This window comes from Manis javanica, chromosome 9 (assembly GCF_040802235.1).
Source record: "Manis javanica isolate MJ-LG chromosome 9, MJ_LKY, whole genome shotgun sequence".
In the NCBI taxonomy this organism is placed as follows: Eukaryota; Metazoa; Chordata; class Mammalia; order Pholidota; family Manidae; genus Manis; species Manis javanica.
In genome coordinates, this window is record NC_133164.1 from 69,826,414 (window position 1) to 69,849,833 (window position 23,420).

Sequence of the window (23,420 nt, forward strand, 5' to 3'; positions counted from 1 at the left end):
GCTTATATTGTGGGGACATACGACAGCTATGGTTATAAGTCTCTTCATTATGAATTACTGGGATTTGATTGAAATACTTTTAGTGACGATAATCTTCATCTCTGTATAAATACACATTTCTTTGTAACCTTCATGACTGACTTAAAAATGCTCCACAAACCGCAACATGGCCTTACCTTGCTTCCATTTTCTCTCGCCTCTTGTTCCATCTTGAGGTCAGAAATTAGCAGATTCTTATATTTGTTTTTCCCATGACTGCTGTGGTCATCTGTTCTGTATTCTGAAGTCAGCTGTGCTGAGAGGGGACTGTCGCTCAGGTTCAGGGGCTGCTCCTCCTGCTCCAGCCCAGCTGTGCCGTCTCCGGCGGGGTCACCCATCTCCCTGCCGTGTGCTCCCCCTGAAGCCACTGAGCTGTACCCCAGAGTCTCATTGCCATTGAAGCTCTCAGCAGCAGAATCATCTATTGCAAAGAAAAATTTATATTTTGGTTTTAATTAATGTGCTGTTCAAGTTTCTACTTCAACCAGCATTTGTTGAGCTCTTCTTCTTTGCTTGGCCCTGAGCTAATTTTGCATATAATATGAAAATAAACATTGTTGTTTTGAATCTAGTGAGCACATTCAGACAAAAGAAGAAGATAAAATAGAGACAACAGCTCCATCTCAAATGCAACCTCAAAAGTAAATTTAAACAAAGAGAGTAAGATAATTGTCAACTATTTTCTGAACAGTTCTTGTTTTCCATGAGACTATGTAGCTTGGAAAAAATTCTCTGATAGAAGCATTACCTCCTTCTGGTTAAGTGCACATTGGGTCAAGCTTTATTACTATTCAACATGCATCAAAAACAGTAAAAGGGCTTATGATTTTTTCAGTTGTACTTTCTGGGACTCCTAAGCCTGAGGAGTTTAATCACTATGTGCATCTCTGTGCAGGTAAAAAGACATTTTTATACATTTATACAAAGGCATTTATACCAGTGTCATTTATAACAAAAATTTAGAAGTGACCTAAGCCACCAAAAATAGAAGATTGGCTTCACACATGTTGGGATGGTAGGAATATTATGGATTTATTCAATCTTCCATTTTAAAGATATGGGAAAATGTGAGTCATGAAGCAGGACAAGGAAAAGCCACAGAGCATGGTCAGTAAGACCCCACTTTGGTAGAAAGAGCCACATAAACACAGGGGGAAAGGCTGAGCAGATGTAGTCTAAAATGTTTATACTGATTTCTTCTTAACTGTATGAGGCTAGAGTTTCTTATATTCTTTATTACCAACTATATACAATTTTCAAATAACAAGGATGAGATAACTGTGGAGAGAAACAGCACAGGAACAAGGGCAAGAAGCAGAGTTCGTCCACATTTTCTGGCTTTAGAATAAATAATAAGCTCATTTAGAACAAATTTCTTGAGAGCAAGAAATAAAGTTTACATTAAATGTAAAATCTTATTTCTCTTAATTTCGTCTTTACATATGTAAGAATTTGCAATTAATTTTAAAGGCTTGTGAAGGACAAATTTGTTAAATTGTTTCCTTTAGTTAAGGGCTACCGATAAAAACATAAATATGAATGAGCAATAGTAATAATATTCAGTGTTTGTGGGTTTTTTCCTTAGTTTTTGAATAGTCTCAAGTATGCTTTATTTTTTGTAGCATGCAATGAAATAATTAATGCCTTCTAAACAAGTAGATTCATGGAAGTAATACCAGGATTCTGAAGGAGTAGTGTAACTCACCAGTTCACTCATTTATTCAACATTTCTTGTGTGCCTTAGCTAAATGGGGGTCACGTTTGGCCCACAGAGACTTTGCCTTCAGTGTGTTTACAGAAAAGTAAACAAGCAACTAAAATGCAAAGCAAAAAGGCTACGATACAGAAGACAGGGTAAAGACGTCAGTTTTCCTAAAGAAGGTGGCATATGAGCAGAATTCCAAAAGTTGGGCAAGCCTTAACCAAGTGAAGGAGCTAAGGGAAGGACGCCCTCCCCCAGGAGGTCAGCAGGTGCAGCGTTAGCAGAGGGACTGTGCAGGGCCCATGGGAAGTAAGACCAGCGCTGGGGCCCAGAGAGAGCAGGGCAGGAGGACCTTCAGGGAGGACGAAGGTGCCTGGGTAGCAAGCGGCATGTCAGAGAGCTTGGACTGCGATGTCAGAGAGAACAGGAGCCATTTTAATTTATTGTGGGAAGTGATAGGAAAACAATTCTGTTCTAGAGAGATCACTCTGCCCCTCCGGGGGAGAGTGGTGTGAAGGCAACAGACTGGAGACCACTCAGAAGGTCTAGAAGTCAGCGAAGCCGGCACGCTGAGACCCCGGAGGAGAGCCGGGCAGGCAGGGGGCAGGTGGGGGTCCCGAGAGGGGGGGGCTGAGGGCCAGACCCCCAGGCTCCCTCCGGCCTCTGGCTCCAGGGTAAAATGAACACCAAAGGCATTAAGTGTGATTTTCAGTAAAAGAATGTTTTAAACAGATTTTTTAAATTGTCTTGTGAAAAGTTAAACACATTAAAATGGGAAGATTCTACTATTAGATTACTCTTTCTACCCATTCAAGAAATGACTTCCTGCGACAAGAATACATACGTAAGAGAATTTAGGAAACTGGTCATAAATAATACGGCATACATATATAAGCCCAATTTGTATTATAGTTAAAAATTAAACATGCCAAGTCTTCCATTAATCTGAAATCATCATATATATCTGGTAAATAGTATACAATTTATTCATTTTTCAGGTAAGAAAAACTTTATCATTTATCAGGAGAATTTTTAATAAAAGTCATATATTTATAATTGTGCCATAAAGTATAAACAATAAAGGAGAAAATATTTTTAGACAGAGTAGTTCACTCCAGATGTTACCAAGGTAACTAAATTCAACAGCTTTACATATTTCATTGCTAAGTAAATCAGTATGCTTCATGAAGAACAAATGAATGATTTACATATTTGTATAAACCATATATTCACATATTTTTATCACTTAAAACAACAAAACCACCAATAATGAATGTCACATGTCACTATTTTATAAATCAAAATTTAAAACAAAAGTTTTTGATGCCTGTGTTAGAAAAATTCAGTGTAAGTAAGTGAGCAGATACTAAACTGAAGATAGATCAACCATTTTTTATTGTCTGGTTTCTTGTAACAATGTTAATGGTTTTAATTCTCTCTTCCCTAAATGTACTTTTCAGACTTTAAAATCACAAATCTCAGTTTATAGTTCATAATGAGTGATCAAAACCGAAAGTTTTTGTGATGACTGCCCTTGTACTGTTCACCATGCAAGAACTTATTCACTATGGAAGAATTTGTTCACCATGTAAGAACTTGTTCATTATGCTTCAGAAGATTGGAAACTGATGAGAATTAGGCTGCGGATGGATTAATGATTGTGCATTGAGCATTGACTCCCCTATACAGAATTTTATTGTTGTTAACAACCATTTGATCAATAAATATGAGAGATGCCCTCTCAATAAATAAATAAATAAATAAAAATAACAGATCTCAGACGCCTGTTTATCAATTCACAGCAGCTTATCATGTTAAGCGGGGATGCTGCTTCCTTACCTGATGGAGTCGGCTCCATCCTGAGTGGCTGCTGGAGTGTGGGCACCGCACTGCTCCCAGAGGGCACCATGTCCCCAGTGCGGCCCTTATGGTCCCAGGCCCTGGGCGCCAGGGTTTCTCTGCAAGTGCGGCCCGGGCACTGCCACACTGGGACCAGAGATCCTGAGTGCCAAGGGGAAATGGCACCTGGAGCTGTGGGAACTGAGCACCCAGGGTACCTAGCAACAAAGGTGAATGTGAAGTGTGATGACAGGCAGTGTGGAGCCTGGTGACGTCAGGAGGGCAGGTGGGTGCCTGGTGATGTCAGGAGGGCTGGTAGATGCCTAGTGACATAAGGAGGGCAGTGAGGAGCCTGGTGACATCAGGAGGGCAGTTTGGAGCCTGGTGACTTCAGGAGGGCAGGTAGGTGCCTGGTGATGTCAGGAGGGCTGGTGGATGCCTAGTGACATCAGGAGGGCAGTGTGGATCCTGGTGACTTCAGGAGGGCAGGTGAATGCCTGGTGACGTCAGGAGGGCAGGTGGATGCCTGGTGATGTCAGGAGGGCAGGTGGATGCCTGGTGATGTCAGGAAGGCAGGGGAGCCTGGTCACATCAGGAGGGCAGGTGGGCACCTGGTAACTTCAGGAGGGCAGTGTGGAGCCTGGTGACGTCAGAAGGGCAGGTGGGTGCCTGGTGATGTCAGGAGGGCAGGTAGGTGCCTGCTGATGTCAGGAGGGCAGTGTAGAGCCTGGTGATGTCAGGAGAGCAGGTGGGCGCCTGGTGACGTCAGGAGGGCAGGTGGATGCCTGGTAACATGAGGAGGGCAGTGTGGAGCCTGGTCACATCAGGAGGGCAGGTGGGTGCCTGGTGATATCAGGAGGGCTGGTGGATGCCTAGTGACATCAGGAGGGCAGTGTGGAGCCTGGTGACCTCAGGAGGACCAGTGGATGCCTGGCTCACATGTTCTAAGACTGGTTTGGGAGGGAAGGATCCAGTGCTGTGGGGCAGCCACCCAAGCTGGCTCAGCCTCGTCTACAAAGTATAGTAACACTCACCTTAGTGGCCAGCTATTCACTTTCTTCTTTTTCCTTTGTGAAGCCCCCAATTAGTACAGGGAGAGTCAGCAATGAGTACAGACCCTAAAAATACTATCTTAAGTTATTCTGAATGTCTCCACCATCATTTGGTGTGAAGTAACTTCATCAGCACCAGAGTCAATGGCTAGCTCTCTGCGAAAGGGCTGACCGAGCACAGTGTGCATGGTGGGGGAGGGGGGGTTTAAGTACATAGATATACATATATGTCTAAGAATATGTCTACCCATCTCTCTATAAGCATATGGGCTGTATACGTATTTGAAGCCTCCCAAAGCACCTCACCTACTTTCTTACTCAGCAGCTCTTCATTATGGCCTTTAGGCCAAGTGCCTTGGGCAAAATGAATAGGAAAAAGTACATACCACCCTCATTTTAAGATTAGCACTTGGAAATTTAGTCCTAAAATCCAGGTCAGATTCTTATAGGGTCCAAAAACTTCTTAGTGTTTTCCAACAAATACACCACAGTCCTCCCCCTCCCCCTCTGGTGCCTCCTAAGCAAACTTCCCTTTCATATCTCACCATAAATCTAACTTTTAAAACCAAAATGTAGATGAAAATAACCTCGATTCAAAAGACTGCTACCTTAATATCCAAAAACGTAAGTAAAATTGAAAAATTCCTTCAAAATCTACTTGCAAAGCAGAGTCAGGTGTGAATCCCTTTTCCACAGTGCCACTCCTGGTTTCCACTGGGCCTTCCCCCAGGCAAGAGCTCACGCGCATTTACCACCCAGAAATCCTCCCCGTCCTCCTCGTTTCCCTTCCTGAAATCCTCCTGGTGACCTTGCCAGTCCTCGGCTCCTAAGGGTGTCACCCCTATGGGTGGCCCCTAAATTCAGCTGTTGCCTTCAGAAGGATGGGCTCTTAGCTATGGGGCAGCACAGAGAAGGCACAGAGATAAGGCGCAAGTTTCAAAGCATAAAACTAAAGCTCAGCACAATATAAAAGAAAACCAATTCCAAACTATCATTGAGGAAGTAATGTGTGTTTCTTATATTATTTAGCTTGAAAATTTAACCAAATACCTATTACGTATGTGCCAGGCAGTCTCCTTGGCACTGTGAGTCCACAGAGACTCCACACCGATCCGTTGAGACAACAACAAGAGGGTCACAATGCAGGGAAGAAGACGGCATCCGTCCTACTGAGTCTCGCCGAGGGCACCATGAATAACGAGGTGCCTCGGTGAGAGCAGAGTCGCCGCTGGAGATGAGCCCAGGGTGAGGGAGACCCAGGGCGGGATGGGCGGTTTGAAGGGGGCAAGACACAAGGGGGTGTGTGGAGTTCATGAGGTTATCCCAGCTCAGGTGAGTGTGTAAGGGCCAAAGGCAGGAGAGGAGGGAGAGGACGGGGAACGTGAGTGTGTTCCGCCTGCTGCGGCGGGGCTGAGCATTGCAGAGGCTTCTGCGTCTTTTACCACCTGTCCCATTTCTGGATCACTCTCAGAACCGTTCCTTGTTCCATCAAGGTAGGTCTATGGAGGAGCCCATTGACTGCGAGTCTAGTCTGAGCAAACTCTCTGCTCCTACCATGAAGCCAGTGTCAACTGGCCTGAGCAAACTCTCTGCTCCTACCATGAAGCCAGTGTCAACTGGCAGAAAACAGAACTTTCCCCCAATTCTAAAATGACTCATTTTTTTTTTTGAGAGGGCATCTCTCATATTTATTGATCAAATGGTTGTTAACAACAATAAAATTCAGTATAGGGGGGTCAATGCTCAATGTAAAATCATTAATCCATCTCAAGTCTAATTCTCGTCAGTCTCCAATCTTCTGAAGCATAATGAACAAGTTCTTACATGGTGAACGAATTCTTACATAGTGAATAAATTCTTACATGGTGAACAGTACAAGGGCATTCATCACAGAAACTTTCGGATTTGATTACGCATTATGACCTATAAACAATCAGGTCAAATATGAATATTCATTTGATTTTTGTACTTGATTTATATGTTGATCCCACATTTCTCCCTTTATTATTATTATTATTATTTTTATATTTAATAAAATGCTGAAGTCGTAGGTAGATGCAAGATAAAGGTAGAAAACATAGTTTAGTGCTGTAAGAGGGCAAATGTAGATGATCAGATGATCAGGTGTGTGCCAATGGACTAAGTATTAATCCAGGCTAGACAAGGTCAGCAAAACATCCACGGATGCAGAAGATTTCTCTCAAAGCAGTGGGGGTGAGGTTCTGACCCTCACCTCTGTTGATCCCCAAATTCTCACCTGATGCCCCCCTGCGACTGTGCCTGTCTTAGGTTGTTCCTCCCTTGAGGAATCTTACCCGTCTCTGGCTAACCAGTCATCTTCCGGGGCCATACAGGGAAATGTAAAGTTGGTAGGTGAGAGAGAAGCCATATTGTTTGAAAAGGTTAGCTTTTTACTTCTTTGCAGATTTATGCCCTGTGGCTTCTATGCCCAGCACTTGTCTTGAGGTATCTTTGCCACCTGGAGGAATTACGATACTCGATAAATTCGATATGAGGCATGAATTCGATTTAAGGGTTGTAATTAGGAAGAAAGAAGAAAAGCTACAGATGTAGCATATGGAAGGAAACATGGGAGGATTGATTATTTCTTTGACATATCTTCTTGTAGAGTACCTTAAGTATGTATAGGTTTTAAACGACTAACTAATTTGCACACACATATTAACATAATAGGAATACAGTGACATAAACAAAGCAAATCTATAATTACCATCCATCTCCAGTGAAGCCAAGAAAACCATTTAGGCACCCTAGGCATTTGTGAAAATTTGTCGATGATATGATGGATATTGTCCAACTGTACTTGAACAGTCCGAGAGAAATCAGACAAATTAAAGCAGCCCATTTCTGGGATCTGTTCACATCCCATATGTTCTTTTAACCGTAGATAGTCTATAGTCATAAGATTTTGGAGTGCTACACCTTGCACCCCTCCCAACTCCTGGTTGAGTTCCAACAGTACAGATCCGGTCAAATTCGTTGTCTCACTGTATGCACATGCCAGCCTAGACATCTCCCTCCTCATTCCTATGGCAAGTCCAGGAGATGGTGGGCTGGATGCAGCCACAACCGCAGCATCGTCCGGATCCCTGTGGAGGCTTTTTCATGATCATCCCCCGGCACAAGTCCTCCAGAGAGTGCTGATGCCGGAAGCTCCTCCTCATATCGTATCTTAGTTCATTTTCTGGGTATCCAAGCTAGGTCTTGATCTTCTGCATAGAAACAAACAGAACCTTTGCCCACACTTTGACATGCCCTCTACACCACTGGGCAGAACTCATTGGAGGTCAGCACACAGTAAATGCTTTTTTTAAATTTATTTTTATTTTTATTTTTTTATTAAGAGAAAGGAATATTATCAGAAAAGAGTACCTCCATAGCTGATCATCTGACACCCTTTAAGTGATCAACGTTAAGGATATTTAAAGCATGCATTGATCTTTGATTTACCAATAGTTTTATCCTATCAAGGAGTAATCCCCCTTTTCTTTCTTTCTTTCTTTCTTTTTTTTTTTTTTAGTTTTTAATCTACACTTACATGAAGAATACTCTGTTTACTATGCTCTCCCCTATATCAGGTCCCCCCTAACAACCACATTACAGTTACTGTCCATCAGCTTAGCAAAATGTTGTAGAGTCACTACTTGTCCTCTCTGTGTTGTGCAGCCCACCCTCCCCTTGCTCCCTCCTCCCATGCATGCAAATCTTAATACCCCCCTTCTTCTTCCCCCCCCTTATCCCTCCCTGCCCACCCACCCTCCCCAGTTCCTTTCCCTTTGGTACCTGTTAGTACATTTTTGGGTTCTGTAATTCTGCTGCTGTTTTGTTCCTTCAGTTTTTCCTTTGTTCCTATACTCCTCAGATGAGTGAAATCATTTGGTATTTCTCTTTCTCCGCTTGGCTTATTTCACTCAGCATAATACTCTCCAGCTCCATCCATGTTGCTGCAAATGGTTGGATTTTTCCACTTCTTATGGCTGAGTAGTATTCCATTGTGTATATGTACCACACCTTCTTTATCCATTCATCTATCGATGGACATTTAGGTTGCTTCCAATTCTTGGCTATTGTAAATAGTGCTGCGATAAACATAGGGGTGCATCTGTCTTTCTCAAACTTGATTGCTGCATTCTTAGGGTAAATTCCTAGGAGTAGAATTCCTGGGTCAAATGGTAGGTCTGTTTTGAGCATTTTGATGAACCTCCATACTGCTTTCCACAATGGTTGAACTAATTTACATTCCCACCAGCAGTGTAGGAGGGTTCCCCTTTCTCCACAGCCTCGCCAACATTTGTTGTTGTTTGTCTTTTGGATGGCAGCTATCCTTACTGGTGTGAGGTGATACCTCATTGTAGTTTTAATTTGCGTTTCTCTGATAATTAGCGATGTGGAGCATCTTTTCATGTGTCTCTTGGCCATCTGTATTTCTTTTTTGGAGAACTGTCTGTTCAGTTCCTCTGCCCATTTTTTAATTGGGTTATTTGTTTTTTGTTTGTTGAGGCGTGTGAGCTCTTTATATATTCTGGAAGTCAAGCCTTTGTCGGATCTGTCATTTTCAAATATATTCTCCCATACTGTAGGGTTCCTTTTTGTTCTATTGATGGTGTCTTTCGCTGTACAGAAGCTTTTCAGCTTAATGTAGTCCCACTTGCTCATTTTTGCTGTTGTTTTCCTTGCCCGGGGAGATATGTTCAAGAAGAGGTCACTCATGTTTATGTCTAAGAGGTTTTTGCCTATGTTTTTTTCCAAGAGTTTAATGGTTTCATGACTTACATTCAGGTCTTTGATCCATTTTGAGTTTACCTTTGTATATGGGGTTAGACAATGGTCCAGTTTCATTCTCCTACATGTAGCTGTCCAGTTTTGCCAGCACCATCTGTTGAAGAGACTGTCATTTTGCCATTGTATGTCCATGGCTCCTTTATCAAATATTAATTGACCATATATGTTTGGGTTAATGTCTGGAGTCTCTAATCTGTTCCACTGGTCTGTGGCTCTGTTCTTGTGCCAGTACCAAATTGTCTTGATTACTATGGCTTTGTAGTATAGCTTGAAGTTGGGGAGTGAGATCCCCCCTACTTTATTCTTCTTTTTCAGGATTGCTTCGGCTATTCGGGGTCTTTGGTGTTTCCATATGAATTTTTGAATTATTTGTTCCAATTCATTGAAGAATGTTGCTGGTAATTTGAGAGGGATTGCATCAAATCTGTATATTGCTTTGGGCAGGATGGCCATTTTGACTATATTAATTCTTCCTAGCCATGAGCATGGGATGAGTTTCCATTTATTAGTGTCCCCTTTAATTTCTCTTAAGAGTGACTTGTAGTTTTCAGAGTATAAGTCTTTCACTTCTTTGGTTAGGTTTATTCCTAGGTATTTTATTCTTTTTGATGCAATCGTGAATGGAATCGTTTTCCTGATTTCTCTTTCTATTGATTCATTGTTAGTGTATAGGAAAGCTACAGATTTCTGTGTGTTAATTTTGTATCCTGCAACTTTGCTGTATTCTGATATCAGTTCTAGTAGTTTTGGAGTGGAGTCATTAGGGTTTTTATGTACAGTATCATATCATCTGCAAATAGTGATAGTTTAACTTCTTCTTTACCAATCTGGATTCCTTGTATTTCTTTGTTTTGTCTAATTGCCGTGGCTAGGACCTCCAGTACTATGTTAAATAACAGTGAGGAGAGTGGGCATCCCTGTCTGGTTCACGATCTCAGAGGAAATGCTTTCAGCTTCTCGCTGTTCAGTATAATGCTGGCTGTGGGTTTATCATATATGGCCTTTATTATGTTGAGGTACTTGCCCTCTATTCCCATTTTGCTGAGAGTTTTTATCATGAATGGATGTTGAATTTTGTCAAATGCTTTTTCAGCATCTATGGAGATGATCATGTGGTTTTTGTCTTTCTTTTTGTTGATGTGGTGGATGATGTTGATGGATTTTCGAATGTTGTACCATCCTTGCATCCCTGGGATGAATCCCACTTGGTCATGGTGTATGATCCTTTTGATTTACTGTTGAATTCTGTTTGCTAATATTTTATTGAGTATTTTTGCATCTACATTCATCAGGGATATAGGTGTGTAATTTTCTTTTTTGGTGGGGTCTTTGCCTGGTTTTGGTGTTAGGGTGATGTTGGCTTCATAGAATGAGTTTGGGAGTATTCCGTCTTCTTCTCTTTTTTGGAACACTTTAAGGAGAATTGGTATTATGTCTTCTCTGTGTGTCTGATAAAATTCCGAGATAAATCCGTCCAGCCCCGGGGTTTTGTTCTTCGGTAGTTTTTTGATTACTGTTTCAATTTCTTTGCTTGTAATTGGTTTGTTTAACTTTTGTGTTTCTTCCTTGGTCAGTCTTGGGAGGTTGTATTTTTCTAGGAAGTTGTCCATTTCTTCTAGGTTTTCCAGCTTGTTGGCATATAGGTTTTCATAGTAGTCTTTAATAATTCTTTGTATTTCTGTGGAGTCTGTCGTGATTTTTCTATTCTCATTTCTGATTATGTTGATTTGTGTTGATTCTCTTTTTCTCTTAATAAGTTGGGCTAGAGGCTCATCTATTTTGTTTATCTTCTCGAAGAATCAGCTCTTGGTTTCGTTGATTTTTGCTATTGTTTTATTCTTCTCAATTTTGTTTATTTCTTCTCTGATCTTTATTATGTCCCTCCTTCTGCTGACTTTAGGCCTCATTTGTTCTTCTTTTTCCAGTTTCGATAATTGTGATGTTAGACTATTCATTTGGGATTGTTCTTCCTTCTTCAAGTGTGCCTGGATTGCTATATACTTTCCTCTTAAGACTGCTTTCACTGCGTCCCACAGAAGTTGGGGCTTAGTGTTGTTGTTGTCATTTGTTTCTATATATTCCTTGATCTCTATTTTGATTTGTTCATTGATCCATTGATTATTTAGTAGCATGTTGTTAAGCCTCCATGTGTTTGTGAGCCTTTTTGTTTTCTTTGTAGAATTTATTTCTACTTTTATACCTTTGTGGTCTGAAAAATTGGTTGGTAGAATTTGAATATTTTGGAGTTTATGGAGGCTCTTTTTGTGAGCTAGTATGTGGCCCATTCTTGAGAATGTTCCATGTGCACTTGAGAAGAATGTATATCCTGTTGCTTTTGGATGTAGAGTTCTATAGATGTCTATTAGGTCCATCTGTTCTAGGGTGTTGTTCACTGCCTCTGTGTCCTTACTTATTTTCTGCCCAGTGGATCTATCCTTCGGGGTGAGTGGTGTGTTGAAGTCTCCTAAAATGAATGCATTGCAGTCTATTTCCCTCTTTGGTTCTGTTAGTATTTGCTTCACATATGCTGGTGCTCCTGTATTGGGTGCATATATATTTAGAATGGTTATATCCTCTTGTTGGACTGAGCCCTTTATCATTATGTAGTGTCCTTCTTTATCTCTTGTTACTTTCTTTGTTTTGAAGTCTATTTTGTCTGATATTAGTACTGCAACCCCTGCTTTCTTCTCACTGTTGTTTGCCTGAAATATGTTTTTCCATCTCTTGACTTTTAGTCTATGCTTATCTTTGGGTTTAAGGTGAGTTTCTTGTAAGCAGCATATAGATGGGTCTTGCTTTTTCATCCATTCTATTACTCTGTGTCTTTTGATTGGTGCATTCAGTCCATTTACATTTAGGGTGACTATTGAGAGATATGTACTTATTGCCATTGCAGGCTTTAGATTCGTGGTTACCAAAGGTTCAAGGTTAGCTTCTTTAGTATCTTACTGCCTAACTTAGCTCGCTTATTGAGCTGTTACATACACTGGTTGGAGATTCTTTTCTTCTCTCCCTTCTTATTCCTCCTCCTCCATTCTTCATATGTTGTGTGTTTTGTTCTGTGCTCTTTTTAGGGGTGCTCCCATTTAGAGCAGTCCCTGTAGGATGCCCTGTAGAGGTGGTTTGTGGGAAGCAAATTCCCTCAGTTTTTGCCTGTCTGGGAATTGTTTAATCCCGCCATCATATTTAAATAATAGTCATGCTGGATACAGTATCCTTGGCTCAAGGCCCTTCTGTTTCATTGCATTAAGTATATCATGCCATTCTCTTCTGGCCTGTAGGGTTTCTGTCGAGAAGTCTGATGTTAGCCTGATGGGTTTTCCTTTATAGGTGACCTTTTTCTCTCTAGCTGCCTTTAAAACTCTTTCCTTGTCCTTGATCCTTGCCATTTTAATTACTATGTGTCTTGGTATTGTTCTCCTTGGATCCTTTCTGTTGGAGGTTCTGTGTAATTCCATGGTCTGTTCGATTATTTCCTCCCCTAGTTTGGGGAAGTTTTCAGCAATTATTTCTTTAAAGAGACTTTCTATCCCTTTTCCTCTTTCTTCTTCTTCTGGCATCCCTATAATACAAATATTATTCCTTTTGGCTTGGTCACATAGTTCTCTTAGTGTTGTTTCATTCCTGGAGATCCTTTTATCTCTCTCTATGTCAGCTTCTATATGTTCCTGTTCTCTGGCTTCTATTCCTTCAATGGCCTCTTGCATCTTATCTATTCTGCTTATAAATCCTTCCAGGGATTGTTTCACTTCTGTGATCTCCTGACATCTGTGATCTCCCTCTGGACTTCATCCCACTGCTCTTGCATTTTTCTCTGCATCTCATCCCATTGCTCTTGCATTTTTCTCTGCATCTCTGTCAGCTTGTTCATGATTTTTATTTTGAATTCTTTTTCAGGAGGACTGGTTAGGTCTGTCTCCTTCTCAGGTGTTGTCTCTGTGATCTTTGTCTGCCTGTAGTTTTGTCTTTTCATGGTGATAGAGATAGTGTGCAGAGCTGGTACAAGTGACCGCTGGAAGAGCTTCCCTTCTTGTTGGTTTGTGGCCTTCCTCACCTGGGAGAATAGCGACCTCTAGTGGCTTGTGCTGGGCAGCTGTGTGCAGACAGGGCTTCTGCTTCCTGCCCAGTTGCTATGGGGTTTATCTCCGCTGTTGCTGTGGGTGTGGCCTGGCTGGGGCTGCTCCTCCAAAATGGTGGAGCCCCGTTGGAGGGGGAGCGGCTGGGAGGCTATTTATCTCCATAAGGGGCGTCTGTGTTTCCTGCTGCCCAGGAGGTTAGAGTGCCGAGAGATCCCCAGATTCCCTGCCTCTGGTCTAAGTGTCCTGTCCTGCCCCTTTAAGACTTCCAAAAAGCACTCTCCAAACCAAAACAACAGCAACAATGAGAGAGGGAACAGAAAAAAAAAAAAAAGAAAAAAAAAGGAAAAAACACTTGATTTTTTTTTTTGTCCTCAAGTGCCGGTCCCAGGCACCCGCTCACTGTTCCTGCTGCCCCGCCTCCCTAGCACCAGGGTTCCTGTCCCTTCAAGGCTTTCAAAAAGCACCCGCCCACTGGTCCCGCAGGGAAAAACGCACGATATTCTTTGTCCTCAGGCGCCAGTCCCAGGCACCCGCTCACCAGTCCCGCCGCCCTGCCTCCTTAGCACCAGGGTCCCTGTCCCTTTAAGGCTTCCAAAAAGCACTCACCAAAAAGAGAAAAAAAATGGGGAAAAACGCGCAATTTAATCCGTCCTCAAGTGCCGGTCTCAGGCACCCACCCACCAGTCCCGCAGGGAAAAATGCGGGATATTCTTTGTCCTCAGGCGCCGGTCCCAGGCACCCGCTCACCAGTCCTGCCGCCCTGCCTCCCTAGCACCGGGGTCCCTGTCCCTTTAAGGCTTCCACAAGGCACTCGCCAAAAAGAGACAAAAAAAGGGGAAAAATGCGCGATTTCCTCCATCCTCAAGTGCCAGTCCCAGGCACCCGCCCACCGGTCCCGCCACCCTGCCTCCCTAGCAATGGGGTCCCTGTCCCTTTAAGGCTTCCAAAAAGCACTCGCCAAAAAAAAAAACAAAAAACCACTCCAGTTTCTTTTCACCCGCCGGGAGCCGGGGGGAGGGGCGCTCGGCTCCCGCCCACCGGGGCTTGTATCTTACCCCCTTCGCAAGGCGCTGGGTTCTTGCAGGTGTGGATGTGGTCTGGATGTTGTCTGTGTCCTGTGGTCTCTATTTTAGGAAGATTTTTCTTTGTTATATTTTCATAGCTCTATGTGTTTTTGGGAGGAGATTTCCACTGCTCTACTCACGCTGCCATCTTGGCTCCACCTCCATGACTCATTTTTTTAAAATGGTTGTTAATGCAATAACTTACCGATGGTTTCTTAATTGCATAAGTAAGTGCAAACTACTTTCACAGTTTCCCATTTGCTTGTTTTGGGTTTCAGAAGCCTAAACAACTTATAGAAAATGGTGTGCATAAACATTTTTGTGATTTTTAAAGTGATCACATGTGCATTTGCCACCCAGAAATCCTCCCCGTCCTCCTCGTATGGAAGTATCTGGTTCCTGGTGGATGAAGTCAGTTATGGATTGTTTTACCGTCTGTATCCATAGTGCAATGGGATGTTCCACTTCAGCTAGCAGTGTGTGTGAGTGTGTGCGCATGTATGTACAATTTCCCCTTCCCAAAGCGTGAACCCTCTCATCCACCCATGGACCCCAGGATAAGTGGTCCTGAACTAGATCCCATGCTAACTTTTTACTTGTCTTTAATCGTAACTGTCACAAGTCTCAAAATCCTACTCCAATGTTAGTATTCTAGTTTCAGTGGGGACTCATCCTAGTCCAGTGGCTGGTCCTTTTTCTCACCTTATCACACCTGTGACCTTAGACTTTAAAATCTATGTTTTAATTACCAATTAGACTGCAAGTGTTCACATGGTGTATATTTTACATCTCAGGCTTCTCTGTGGTCCTTCACAGGACCTAGTTTGTGCTGTACACAAACTTTATGTTATGCATATGATTAATGGATAAATAAGACAACATCAAGGAGGTGTAATGCCCCAGTGCAGCTGTGAAAGGCATTCAGGCATTGGCAGCTTGCTCAGGAAGCCGTTTACTGTGACAGCCTGGACCCAGACAGTTCATACTGTGGGTTTTTGAAGTTCTGTGCCATATAACAAACAGTATATACAACAATAAAGTCTCATGTTACATGTAAAGTGAATTGAAGACAATCATTATACAGCTGCTCAGTGTTTTCAAAGCAAGCTGATGACTTGGTGCTGGGGAGGCGTGCCCAGAAAACACATCTGATGGACGGCAGAAACAAGAAACTGTCACACAGTGTTATTTTAAAGAAAATTTTCTATTAGAAAGTGACTTCACAAGTTATAGAATGAATGCCTCAGGGATTTATCATAAATCACCCTAAACTGATAACCAAGCTAAATGAAGAAAAACATCACAGATTTAGACTATGTTCTTCCAGTAAGAAGTGTTCCTACCGAAGCTAAATTGAACGTGACCCAAAAGGAGGTTCCCACACATGGGTTTAGTCAGACAATTCTGGAGGGTTTTTGCCTTGCCCCTAATAAATCAGACACACCTTCCTAGAAGCTGAAAGGCAGTTAACAGTCATGGTGTGGGGGGGCCCTAGAGCGTCACCTGCAGCTGCCCAGCCTGGCAGTGTCCTGCCCAGAGACCCCTGAAGGCGGGGACTGCCTTGGATTCACAGGACGGGTCCCGGCTGCCAGGCCTCTCCTCTGTCCTTTAACCTCTTCGTGGCCTGCTTTGGACCCTTTCCCCTTCACCTATTTGACCAAATCAGCCATCAGCCTGCCTAGTACGCCTGAGTTCCTGTCCACGCAGATCCTAATGAGCCGTTCTCGCCCACGCACCACCACACCTCAGGCACACTGAGCTCTCAGCCAGGTGCATGGGGACTGTGGCTGCCACTGCACCCACTTGACATCAGCAAGGCCCCACATTGGCTAGGCCACCAGCCCGGGAGAGCAGGGACGGCCTCGTCTGCCTCGGCGAGACAGATGTGGTGAGAGACAGATGAGGCCCGAAATTAGGGCCTGCCTCCTCAGTGAGGGGTAATCCAGCATTCTGGAGATGATTTTGAAGCCCCACCCAAGTGAAGGCTGAGTTCATAAAACTTGACCTCCTTGCAACTTAGGAAGGCACATGGCCCAGCAGGTCTTGTCTGGTTAAGACTGCAGTGAAACGACTTCTCCACTTGACCTTCATGAGGACCACCAGCAGACGGTGCTCCAGGCGCCTGCAGTGCATGCGAATCAGGGACCAAGCCTGTAGTGACCCCACCTGAAGAATTCTGCCAGGAAAACCGAGATTTCGTGCAGGGCCCTGTCTTCCTCAGGTGGCTTCACTTTCTGATGAACCATCAGGAGCTGGGCACCAGCTGGCCCGTCACCTGTAGGCAGTGGTCCTCCCTCATCGAGTGGAAGTGCCAGACACAGGAATGAGCCTGTGGAGGTCCCAGGGGTGTGTGCTGGTTGCTCCAAACCTGCCACACATCACCGCCTTCTCTGCCCTCTGTCCACTGTCTTACAGGAAACTCCTGATGGACTGCTGAGCATGAAGGACACTGGCCTGGTTTCCATGGCTCCGGGTTCTGTGGCGGCATGGGCGCCTCTGTGGTAGGCCTGGTGGCAAAGGAAAGCCACTAAATGGACAGGATTTAAGCAGTAGGTCTCGTTGTAATTCTACTTAGAGCAAAGATAGTCTGAGGGCTTTTTCCATGCTTTTTTCATTTTTATTTTGGCAGCAGTCACATGGTGTACAGTCTTGAAAAAGGAGTGTTTGGAAAAAGGATGATGTGGACAGATCTTCCACCACAGGATGGGGGTTTAAAGACATTCACACGCCTGCCAGTGCCCATTGGAAGCCTCTACTGTGCATGGTCCTACTGATTGGATGTCCCATGTAGCCTCTCCCATGGATGCCCATCGTCCTACTTGCCAAACCCAGGCTGCCCAGTGGGCTCATGGACAGAGCACCAGTCAGAGCAGGGGAGGAGATGTGCGTGGGCCGGAGCTGGGGTTCCCGCCGCCAATCCGAGTGCCCACCTGGCTGGCACAGTGCCCACCCTTGAGATCTTGATAAAATAAGGAACGGTGAGAAGGTTGCCCACTTCCTGAAGGTGAAGCAGCTGTATTGGATGCCTGAGGTCCTGGGGGTAGCTACCCGTCCTCAGCAGAATGGACACTTGTTTCTGACTTGGTTCCCCATTTCTTACCCATTCTTCCCTCAACACCACTACATGAGCCTCAAAACGTCTTACTACTCCCCTCCCCCCACATGCCACAGTAAGGAAGTGAAGCAGCTGGAGGGCTCCGGTGGGATCGGCGCTGTGACTGCCTGCCCACTCCTGACAGACTGGGGGCCTTACAGAGCAGCAGGTGAACTACTAGGATCTCAGCTGTGGTGCCACTGAGGCTGAGGGGCCGCCCTTCAGGACAAGACAGGCTCTGGGCCCACTGCTAACACTGGGGCTGCCTCTCTCTTAGCCACAGTAACAGTCGGGAAAACGAGGCTTTTCAAAGATCAAAGTGGTACTTCTTGTAATTTGTCTTTATAATTGAAGGTTCCACTGGCCTCTAGGAAGGACACTTCCAAGGTAAGATAGACAGGTGTCCATCTCATGCCGTGCAGGGCACTCTGGGACTAGGTAACCAGAAGGGCTGTGAGAAGACAGACAGGTGTCCATCTCATGTCATGCAGGGCACTCTGGGACTAGCTAACCAGAAGGGTGTGAGAAGATAGATAGCTGTCCATCTCACACCGTGCAGGGCACTCTGGGACTAGGTAACCAGACAGGCTGTGAGAAGATAGACAGTTGTCCATCTCACGCAGTGCAGGGCACTCTGGCACTAGCTAACCAGAAGGGCTGTGCATCAGTTGCAGGGATAAGTCCTGAGTACTGAGGGTACAGACTGTCCAGAGAACAAACGCATTGGGATGCAGGCCCACAGGAGCACCTGGAGCATTTCCTGTGTTCTCTGCAAAAAGGAATACTACCCAGACAATTGTCGCAGGCGGAGATAAGATCTCAGCCCTGCTGTGAAACCCAGTTGGTGAACCCAGCAAGCACTGTGCTAGGACATCTGAGCCATCCATCCGGTTGGTCATAAATACCAGTGACGGCTCTGGAGCCAGACGCAGAGACTAGGGGGCCAGTACCTGTAAGTTCTATCTACCACATTGTGGTGGTGGAAGATGAATACACTAATTTGCCCATTAGTTACATAATTCCAGTTGTCATGGAACTAAAAGAGGAGTGAACCTCAGTCAGTGATCTGACCCCAGAAAAGCGCAGCTCTTCAACATCCTCTCTGGGAGCCATAGCTGGACATGACTCACATTTAGTTCCATATGAGGGAAAACAACGTCGGTGTTTCTGTGAAGTGGGAAGTATTCGGTGGAATTCTCTTTGGAGCTATGAGAAAGCTGTGTGATGCGTGATGGTGTGAGGGGTGAATGTGTGTGTGTTAGCAGCCAAATGACTGTGTGTCCTACGGTCTCACGGGGATGCAAGCCTAGCACACACAGTCCCCCGGACACCAGTGCAGGCTCCAGGAGGCACACTCTGCTGCCTTGGATGGAGCTAGAGCTGTGAAACGGAGGAAAGGGGAGTCACCAGAACTGGGCATTTTATGTTAACTGCTAGAAAGTATAAAATTTACTGTCCAATATTCCTGTCATTTTTCAAAATGGAGGCAACCTTTAGTTCTTATTTTCCAGATTATTGGGCACCAAGTTCTCTATGAATTTAGTGAGAAACTCCAGTGTCCCTGCAATAGAGTCCCATTTTTGGTATTGTCTTTACTGAATGTAGCCAAACACACCTTGAAAACCAACCTGAAAAATCAACCTTTTAACCTGAAAAAAAGACTTTAACTAATACACAATACTTGTTTTAGTTTTGAAGAAACTGTGAAACAGAAATGTTAAGTGATTTGACTACGTCCCATTGAACATATTGTTGAAGTGTTGAAGGGACTTGAAATCATGTAAGAACAGATAGTCAAAGAACTATTAGATTCTGAAGAGAGAACGCTTTCAAGGATTGTGAGAGAGACATAACCGAATCAAATATCTGGAGATTTTAATGAGCTTTTATTACCTGTCAGAAGATTAAAGATTATATAGAATCAAAGATTAAAGTTATATATAATCAGTTTTTTTGTACAATATATGGGAAATCATTCTGACAAAATTATCTAAGTATCAAATGCGTCCCTATTTCTAAAGGCATTTGAGTGTGAAATGTTGGAGGACAAGTTTCCTTTCTTTCCCCTTTATCAATTTGTGATTGGCACACAGTAAATATTCAATAACTGTTTGTCAAACTGGATAATCACAGATCACAATCGCATATCTACTGTGTGTCTGAAAAATAGACTGAGTCTTCTTCTGTCCCTGTGCCTGTCCCTGAACCACTCACTGTTTGCATTCTTGCATCAGGCACTGTGGTGGGAAGGTGCCCAAGCACCCCTCCCCCAGGTCCCCACCTGATCCCAGAGCCTCTGTGTGTGGCAAGATGTCACTCCTGTGATCGTGACATGCTCTAAGGTACACTGGACCTAAAATAGGGAGATTACAGCGTGGGTCCGAACTCATCAGACAAGCACTTAAAAACACAACGCTTCCTCTAGGTAGCGGCAGAAGTCAGAGAGGCTCACAGCCAAGGATCCATCAGCCCAGCACTGACTGCTTGTAGGTGGAGGCAGCCCGTAAGAGGGATCGCAGGTGGTGTCGGGGGCGGGCAGGGATTTCTGCAGCCAGTGCACCAGGAAAGGGTTCCTCAGGCCTGCAGCCACAGGGAACCAAACTCCAACGGCAGCCTGAACAGCTCGGAGGTGGATTCTTTCCCACAGCCTCCAGAATGGAGGCTGGACAGGCTCTGCTGATACCCTGAGCACAGAATTCAGCCCAGCCTGCCTGGACTTCTGACGTGCAGAACTATGATACGGGTGTTGTTTTAAGCTGTTAAGTTGTGTTAATTTGTTACAGAGTAATATAAATGAATACAGTAACAAACATACAGGCTCTCTATGGTGTCTTACAGTAGACAGGCAAAACCACTCAGAATTACTCAAGTATATTTCAAATGATAGGTGTGTATCAATGGCTCTCAAACTTTGACTCATAAATTCCTGTGGCAACTGTTAAAAATACAAATTCTTTGGGTACTAAAACCACCCCATTCAGCAAAACCAAAAGGAATGGTTTAATTAATCTTGCTCAGGGGCAGGAGACCTAGAAGTATTTCTCAGACAGGAGTTTTAGGACCACCTGTGAGAAATTTATGTAGATGATGTAGAACAACAACCTGACAGATATGCAATTGTGGGGCAACTTGACACCAAGAGAACTAAATACAGCCCAAATGCTGAACACATATCTGGGCTCAGTAAGACTGAGCGTGAGGGTATTTTAGTTCCTTTTAATCAATCTCTAGGAAATTTTCAGAAAAAAGAAGCCAGCAAGCCACCTTCTCTCCTTTGATCAAAACTAATAAGCCAGAGCACTTCCTGTCAGCCTGGCCCCAGTTTCTAAAAGACTCATGAGAGAAAGATCAGGATGCTGCCCAGGGATGATACAGATGTGCCACTGAGGAGATAAGGGCCTCATCTGGGGGAAAGACCACCTCGGATCCCTGGACTGACAAACTCCCAGGTGAGATGGTCTTTACAAAGAACAAGACCCGTTTGCGGTGTCGAACCTTCACTCTGCCCATGGAAAGGGCTGCAGCTCATGCTGTGTTCACACGCGCGGGCATCTCTGTGACTGTTGCTCACATGATGAAGAGCATCATTCTAGGAAAGACGGTTGGAATCCAGGCGAAGCATACTGTGTTTCGGACTGCGTGTGGAGGAGGGGATCCTGCCACGGTACTAGACTTACTTCATGCCCAGGTTCTTTGAGTATCTAAGAGGCTAATGGTTCAGGTGCATACTCTGTGATGCCCTCCCCTACACGTCTCCCCACAGAAGTCTCCCCCCACCCTGTCACTGTGGATGGACCAGGACTGCCTGGTGAGGCAACCGGAGCTCTTGGTGCAGCATCCGGAGATGGCAAGGAGCCTCGGCCACTGAGCACCAACGGGGCTGAAAGAGTGAGTAAACCATAAAATGAGGACCTGGAAAGCTGCCATACACACTCCATGTCACGCACTGGCACGGGCTGGCTTGCCCTCAGATCCATCCTCCTCCCGATCTCTGCAGACTGCTTCCCTCTCCTGCTCTGCAGTCATAGGATCCTTCCCAAGCAACGGGAAACCCTGGGGGAGGCTGAAGATGGGAGCAAGAGACACACCTGGGTGCCGCCCTACAGGCCACCCCGTCTCAGTGCAGGGCACTCTCCCACGCCCAGCTCCTGCCAGCAAGTGCCTTCCAGGCTCCCCCTCCCCATGGCTGCCTCTGGCGGCCTCGGCTAGTCCCCAGCCCCCACCTCTGGCCGGAGCACCAGCTTCCTTCTGTCGCTGACTCCAGCATCGCTGTCCATCCACCGGGCCTGTGGCCGCTCCAGCGCCCTGTGCACAGCGCCTTACATCGCTGATGAATCAAAGGCCACAGGCCCCGCGCTCCATGGCGGATCCCAACTCATACAATTCTCCTTACTTTGGCTGCAAAACTTCTGTTTTCTAGCATCTTTGATGTTATTATAGTCAACATTTTGTGATTTTCCCCCCTTCTTAATGTCAACTACTCATTATTTGATATCCAAGAGATTTTTACCAAGCTTTACTATTTCTGCCTCTGGGTTTGAAGTCCATCCTCTTTAGAACTGTGGTATTAACGAGTATATTGGCTATCTTAAAGAATTTAAAGCCAATTAAGAGTTTTGGTGACAAACTATAAAGCATTATTATTTGAACACTTGTCAAAGTATCATCTTTTTAAATCTTCCCAACAAAGACAACATTATTCCGATTTAAACGAAACAGCCCATAATAGACACATCCAAGAAGTATCTATTGCTTTGAATCGTTAAACATTTAAATGGTACAAATCAGTTCGGGAGTCATTTTCTTCACGGTACTCACAGCAGACCTGGGAATAACGAAACACTGACAGTCACCCTATTTTAAAGAGCTGGAAAAAGAAAGACAAAATGGAGAACTTGCTCCTCACACCACAGACACGGGGTTAGGAACCAGCCCCCCTTCCAGAGCGGGGTCCCCCGCCCTGCGCCGCTGCCCTGCACAGGGAGGCTGTGCCATGTGAGGGGGCCTGGGGCGGGCAGGGGAGGCACATTCCGGCCCAGCCGCGCATTTCAGAGGCTCTCGGAAATGAGGTGAAGGCACCACACAAGGCCCCCCACGGCACAGCACTTCGTGAATCGAGGAATCACTGCATTTGGCCAGCGCCGCCTTCCGCGCACTGCCGTGCAGGCCTTGTGCCTGCCCGTCGGCACTTCGCACAAAACCGACAGCCACGAAGGTGGGCGAAGTCCCGGCGTCCCCACGGGTGCGAGAACACAGGGTGGCCGTTACATGAATTTATGACTGGAGACTGCAGACATTCTGGGCTGAATGATATGAGATGATACCATTTTAGGAAGCTTGGTGAAGCTTTGAATAAATAGGACAAAACAATAATTTACAAATTTTATCATATGAGAAGAAAATAAACATTAACCACAGTATTTGGAAAATACATAATATTATAGTCCTACTGCTGAAGACATCAGTATTTGTTACTTTTTATCTAAAAAGTGATTTTCATCTCAACTCAAGAAAAAAAAATTTGTAATGATGTGTAGTGAGGAATGCTAATTAGACATATTATCATGATTATTTAACAATGCATACATGGATCAAATCATGTTGTACACCTCAAACTAGTATGTTATATGTCAATTATATCTCAATTAAAAAAACAACAAAATGTTACCCTGAGCCCACAGTGAAGATCTATTTAAAGCACAGGAGCCGAGGGCCCCACAGCACCCCAACAGGGTCGGGGTCTCGCTC

General features: G+C 44.6%; 1 protein-coding gene across 6 annotated transcripts in view; it reads right to left on the reverse strand.

The window, feature by feature from the left end:
* The window catches only part of NOL4 (nucleolar protein 4), a 383,263-nt gene that overhangs the window by 191,563 nt on the left and 168,280 nt on the right, over positions 1–23,420 (reverse strand). For all 6 annotated transcript variants that reach the window (XM_073212744.1, XM_073212743.1, XM_073212740.1 and 3 more), the window contains one exon: positions 177–460. In XM_073212744.1, coding sequence (XP_073068845.1) covers positions 177–460 — 284 coding nt within the window. The remainder of the gene's footprint in view (positions 1–176; positions 461–23,420) is intronic.